Source organism: Silene latifolia, chromosome X (assembly GCF_048544455.1).
Source record: "Silene latifolia isolate original U9 population chromosome X, ASM4854445v1, whole genome shotgun sequence".
Classification (NCBI taxonomy): domain Eukaryota; kingdom Viridiplantae; phylum Streptophyta; class Magnoliopsida; order Caryophyllales; family Caryophyllaceae; genus Silene; species Silene latifolia.
In genome coordinates, this window is record NC_133537.1 from 247,223,992 (window position 1) to 247,230,766 (window position 6,775).

At 39.0% G+C, this 6,775-nt stretch overlaps 1 protein-coding gene across 1 annotated transcript in view; it reads left to right on the forward strand.

Annotated features, from left to right (window-relative positions):
- LOC141619892 (uncharacterized) overlaps window positions 1-1,444 on the forward strand; it is a 39,937-nt gene extending 38,493 nt beyond the window's left edge. Inside the window, exons 3-4 of the mRNA XM_074436907.1 lie at window positions 840-1,030; window positions 1,268-1,444. Coding sequence (XP_074293008.1) covers window positions 840-1,030; window positions 1,268-1,444 — 368 coding nt within the window. The remainder of the gene's footprint in view (window positions 1-839; window positions 1,031-1,267) is intronic.
- The last annotated feature ends 5,331 nt before the right edge of the window (window positions 1,445-6,775 follow it).

Below are 6,775 nucleotides of genomic sequence, written 5' to 3' on the forward strand. Positions count from 1 at the left end.
GCTGCGCCTCTTCCAAGGGACGCAGCTCTGCTGCGCCTGTTCCCGGTTGATTTCTGTCTCTGAACTCCCGTTTTTGCCTTGACCCTAGTTTAGCTTACGTATTTAATTAACTATTAATCGTATTATCGCCAAATTTCTGTTCGTTTATTTATTTATTCTTTCTTTTCTAAAATTATCCGTTTTAGATGTATTCTCGACATAAATCAATTAAATCCGATGTAGTTATTATAATTTTCTTTATTGTATTGCTTGTATGCTCTCACATGTAATCAACATTAAATTCTACTTTGACATTTATTGCATGTTAAATTACGTGTTAACCAACTTAGTTAATTCTCACATGCTAGGATTAATCTACTGGATGTTGCATTGCATGCATATAAACCGTCAATATATCGAGTATGAATAACTTCCCTAATCATTAGTAGAGGCCGTTATCGAGGCGGGCGAGATTAGGTGTTCGATCAAAAGAGCTTCCTAATACGTACCTTCACCCCTTACTCCAGATCTCTGTGAACATCCGTGTTCATTGGCATCCACGAGAGTCATTCTAGACATAGAATGCTAAGGGTAACGAGATCTTGGTGTTCATGTCACTACTTTGTGTCTTGACATGCTACGAGGTATTCGAACGGTTTCCAATTTTCCACAATAAATTGGTGGCGACTCCACAAATACAAACGCTTGTCCCCAAGCGCCCTCGTGGCCCATGTCCATACATATCTACACCGATCATAAGAGTTTGAGGTATATTTTCACCCAAAAAGAGTTGAATGTGAGACAACGCCGTTGGTTGGAGTTAGTGAATGACTATGATTTGGAGTTGTTATATCATGAAGGAAAGGCAAATGTGGTTGCCGATGCTCTTAGTAGAAAGTCAACTCTTTCCTTGAGTGTTATTCGTGTGCTTTCCGATGACCTTTGTGCCGAGTTTCGTAAGTTAAGTTTGCAAATAGTGGAAAGTGGTTTTGATTACCTTGGTGCTATGGTTGCCGAACCCGTTATTCTTCGTGAGATTCGTGATAACCTTGTGGATGATGCTACTTTCAAAAGATTTCAAGCCAAGCTTCTTGAAGGGAAAGCTAAAGATTGTGAGATTGATGCTAGTGGATACCTTCGTTACCAAAGCCGCTTGTATGTCCCCGATGCCGTCAACTTGAGAAAGAGAGTCCTTGATGAAGCTCATCTATCCCCTTATTCAATCCATCTCGGAGGAGACAAGATGTATATAGATTTGAAGCTTCAATTTTGGTGGTCTAACATGAAGAATGACATTGTGACCTATGTTGGGAAATGCCTCACTTGTCAACAAGTGAAGATTGAGCATAAGAGACCCGGAGGTTTGCTACAACCCTTGGATATGCCTTTATGGAAATGGGAGTCAATCTCCATGGATTTTGTTATGACTTTGCCTAAGACCGTTGGTGGAAAGGATGCCGTATGAGTGATTGTGGATAGATTGACTAAGTGTGCAAGGTTCATCCCTATCAAAGAGACTTGGAGTTTAGATAGGCTTGCTAGTGCCTATGTTGAGGAAGTTGTTCGTTACCATGGTGTACCTAAGGAGATCGTGTCGGATCGTGACCCGAGATTTTGTTCGAGATTTTGGAAAGCTTTACAAGATGCTATGGGTAGTAAGTTGTTGATGAGTACCGCTTTTCATGCCGCTACCAATGGACAAACCGAAAGGACAATTCAAACCCTTGAAGATTTGTTGCGTGCTTGTGCCCTTGATATTAGTTGGGAGAAGGGCCTACCTTTGGTGGAATTTTCCTACAACAATAGTTATCATGCCTCCATCAAAATGGCTCTTTATGAAGCCTTATATGGAAGAAGGTGCCGTAGTCCGATTTGTTGGGATCAAGCAAGTGATGTTCGTGACCTGGGACCCGACAAGCTAGCCGAGACAATTGACCAAGTGAATATCATCCGAGAAAGAATGAAAGCCGCTCAAGATGGCCAAAAGTCTTATGCCGATGTTCGCCGTCTGCCCTTAGAGTTTGAAGTTGGCGATAAAGTGTTCTTGAAAGTATCCCCTATGAAATTAAAGGAGTAAAGAGATTTGGAGTTAAAGGGAAGTTGAGTCCAAAGTACATTGGACCCAATGACGTTGTGAAAAAGATTGGTGCCGTGACTTACAAATTGGATTTACCCCCGAGTTTGGGTAAAGTTCATGATGTGTTCCATGTATCTCAACTTAGGAAGTACATTAGTGACCTAAGTCAGGTGCTGTAAAATGAAATTCCTGAGCTTGAGCCTAGTTTTTCTTTTGAAGAGAGACCGATTCACATTTTGGATAAGAAAGATAAGAAGTTGAGGAGTAAAGTTGTCCCCTTAGTGAAAGTTTTATGGAAGTACGGTAACGTGGAAGAAGTGACATGGGAACCGAAAGCTTCTATGCGTATCAAATACCCGGATTTATTTTCTTAAGGTAATCTCCCTTACTTCAAGTTTTGAGGACGAAACTTTTTTAAAGGAGGGGTGATTGTAACACCCACCCTTTTCGTATAATAATTATAAAAAAATACTTTTATATTACTTTATTTAATTAATTTTAATTTAAACATAAATTTAATTAAAGCTATAATTTTAAAAGCTTATTTTATATAGAATATACAATTTAGCCGGATAGGAATAATGATAATAATAATAATAATAATAATAATAATAATAAAGTTCCGTCTTAAATTATAGTAGGTTAAGGCGAAATTCCGTCTAGCAAAGACCGTCACATGTTCACATGTGAGACTAGACTAATATATTCTCGACCTATCCCGGGTCGACAACTCAATTCTCAATTTCATCACCCAACTAAAATAATAAATTATTTGACTGTCACCCCCACTTATAACCTGCGGACCAATCCCAACCCTCTTACTCTTTTTTTTTTCTTTTTTTTTTTCCGAAACCTGATATACTAGCAGCAACATCAGCAACAACAAACCAGAGCAAGAAAATGCCATTTTTGCCGAGCTAAAAATCGAGATTTTGTCTTCAATTCTCAACCATTCCACTTAATTTCAGTACCACTCTCTTCCCCTTTCCTTCCTCCTTCATTCTAGGTAAGAAAGTCTAGGTCTTGTAAGGTTTTCATTTTTAACCCGTTTTGTAAATACCGCGGTTCAGCTGAAAATCGAGTTATTTCATGTGCTAGGTGAAGGGCTTGAAGATCCAGACGGAGATTCTTATATTGTGGACGACACACACGAAGATTGAAGAAGTTTTAAGGTAACGGTGATAGGTTACTCGATAAACGTCGGGATACTCGCCCTTCCTACTCGATTTTTACCTTGTTTATCGTAAAGTTTAAGCCTTTATATGTTTCCTCGTGTATGGAATCGATTTTTGTAGTACTTGTGGTTAACTTACATGGTGGTTGTGTCTCATGGCTTGTCTTTCATTTTATATCTGGTTATAAATCTCGAAAATGGAGGGTTGCTTGTTTTCTTGTTGAACAAGTGTGCATTCTTGCTTGCTGGTTTTCTGGGCTTACCTATGCTGAAACTGATGGTGTTTGTTCAGGTTCTATGTATGCTCATGCCCGTCCCTAAACCAGAATTTTCCTTTGTCTTAAAATGGAACCAAAATAGAGCCATTAAAGGCAATTTTCAAACCGCGGCTATGCTGTTTTGAGCTCTGTTTTGGGACGGATTAAACGGTCCCTCAGGTCTGGTTTCTTGCTTGTATCTTCATGCTAATGTCGTCACCTTTATACTCGATTTTTGCCGCTTGGAAAACTCGGGTTTTGGACTGTTGGTACCCTGTTTTCATGCCGTGACCAGCTCGGCTTTGCCCCTGTTTTGGTACGGAAAAAGGGGGGAGTTGAAGGGCTGTGGCTGCAGCTAGGGAGCTGACCTTGGGTGGTAGGGGATGGTGGTTGCAAGGCCATAACCACAGTTGGTAACTCGGTTGTTGGTCACGGTGAATGAGCCGTATGTATACCCTTCTTGCTTTCTTCTTTTCCTTTTTGCCTTAGTGATTTATTTTGGTGAATACATGTTGGGCACACCTCCTTAAATTCTTTGGACTCACTACCTTTGTATGTTTGGGCTCACCACAATATAATGGTTGGGCTCACCTTGTCACATGTATTGGATTTGTATGTATTCCGTAAATTTTCACATGACGTAAATTATTCATTACCGCTTGTTATATTTTATTTAACCAGCATGTTTAATTATGAAATGAAATGTTTATTTATATGTTACAAGTATGAAAAGATTATTAAAAATAATTACTTGTAAGAGTCGTATTCTTGTAGAAATGCCATAATACTATCATATATGCTTGATTTACATTTACGCCCTACTTGTGCTGTTCTGGCAAGTACGGGTTTGGCCTACTTCTGATGTTCTGGCAAGTACGGTTTTTGGCCACTTGTGCTGTTTTGGCAAGTGAGTCTTATCTTAGTCTGTCCGCCACTTTCGTTCTGTTCTGGCGATTTGGGTACTCGGTCTTCATTGGTAGTTGAGTCTTGGTGCGTGTTGTGCTGGCGCATGTCGAATCGGGATGTTCAACCGAGAATCTGCAGATTTAGACTAGTACCGTATCATTACCGTAGTCCTACCCGGGGAAATTATAGTCTAAGAGTAGTGAATGTTTGCATTTTGGATGGTTATATTGGTCATATCTCCTTGAATTACGTGCTCATGGTTAAGTGGTCTTCATATTGCTCACTTACATCCCTTCTCTATTATTTAACACTGCCTATACCTTGCTTACTTGCCTATCTCATTCCTTTATTATTCTTGTATTCTTAAACATGTATGATCATATGTATAGTTGTAATTCATTCATATCTTATTTAATCTGATTATCTGTTTATGAGCTTTGTTATGTTCGTCTTGATGTTTTGTGGCTGGGAGAACCTTGAGTTACTCCCCACTGATTGCGGATTTTATGTTTACATGAATGACAGGTTGGTGAAGATGCTTATGTGGGCTTTGACGTGTGAGCTAGCGAGTACCCCAGACTTTTAGTTTACTTGTTTACCGCTTAGACTCACCTTTCTCATTATGTCATTCAAGGGATATATTTTCCCCACTTTTGACCGTTTTATTTGTATGAACCTTTATTTTTAATTCCGCATTTTCCTTCCGTTGAATGTTAGTGACTCCCGCATGCTAAAATTCTATCTATTAAATAAAAGTTCTAAAAACTTCTCATTTTCCGCTTTATCGCGAGGCGTCACAGCTTGGGTATTGTTGCACTTTGTTGTTGAATTCTCACCCATGAAAATGTGTGAGTAGTTTTACCTAGAGCTTAGGGGGATCTCGGGTTGTCAATGGGTGTGAATTTGGGCTATTAACATTTGAATTTGGGTGATTTTTTTGGTCTTCACTTTTATGCACATGAAGTGTTTGTAGAATTGCTCCTATGAAAGTTTGAGTATTTTCTCACATGTTTGGTTATCTTGTTGTCTATACTAGTGGATGCGTAATCTTGGTGTGTAGACTATTAGATGATCCTTGTGTATGTGTGTGACGAGTCTTGGTTAATCACATGAAAGTTGGTTAATGAACTCTAGGTGTCCTAAGATATTAGGCAAAATTCCTTGACTATTTGCATCACCCATTTCCCATGTTTACCTTGTTTCATACCCAATTACCCAAGTGAACCCAAAAGCTCTAGTCTTTCTCATATTGATTAACTACACTTTCATTTTAGCATACTTTCATATTAGTTTGCATAATAGTCTTAGAAATTAATCTCCTTTCATTTGTTAGACTAAACTAAAGACTTAAACAACCCAAGTATCTAACGCCCACCATCCTTGTGGTTCGACGCCGATAAATACTACTTTTATTGGGGTTTACAAATTGTTTTTGGTGATAGTATTGACGGCAAAAACCCGGTCATCACCTGTATGAGTGGCTAGTCATGCCATTGGTCTGTCAAATTCTCTTAGCACCTTCATGTGGTTGATGACAGAGGACCTGAGGGCTCACTTGGGCAGGTTTATAGTTGTTTACTTCGATGATATCTTGGTTTTTAGTTTAACCAAGGATGAACACCTGCAATACCTGAGACAGCTGTTTGAAACACTCAGAGCCAACAAACTATATGGAAAACTGAAGAAGTGCTCATTCATGCAATCTGAGGTTCAATTCTTAGGCTTTATGATATCTGATGAGGGGATATCTATTGATCCCTCAAAAATTGAAGCCATAAAAACTTGGCCAACTCCAAAGAATATCACAGAAGTCAGGAGTTTTCATGGCTTGGCATCTTTTTATATGAGGTTCATTCAAGGTTAACCTTTGCTTAGTGCTGGGTTAGTGGAGCTTGGACCTTTGATGTGTGCTGATTTCATGATTCACACCCCTCTCTTATTAGCTTAGTGCTTTGAGAAGGGTTTTATCTTTTTCACAGTCATTTCAATCAACTTCAAAAAGTCTGTCAGGGTATCCGTCTTTGAGCTGTTGTTAAAAATACTTAGAACTCCTTAAAAATCACCAAATTTGGCACTGTTTTAGTTCACCCTCTTAAAAAATTCGCCACCAACTTTATGATTTTAGGAGGTCATTTACTATTTTTAACAAAATCAAACATTTAACTGCACTCGGGTAATTTTTTCTAAATTTTAGTGTTTGTCTTTGAATTTTGGGTTAATTAGGCCTTAAATTAAAGTCCATGTTGGTGGTGTCATTATGGTTTTTGTGGAGACGTAAGGCGGTTGGGAGACCGTCTTACGCATAAGTAGTCTCTTGGAGCTTCCCACTACAAGAGGGATGTGCACATTAATGACTTAAGTTTGGAGGGACTCGTGTGGTTG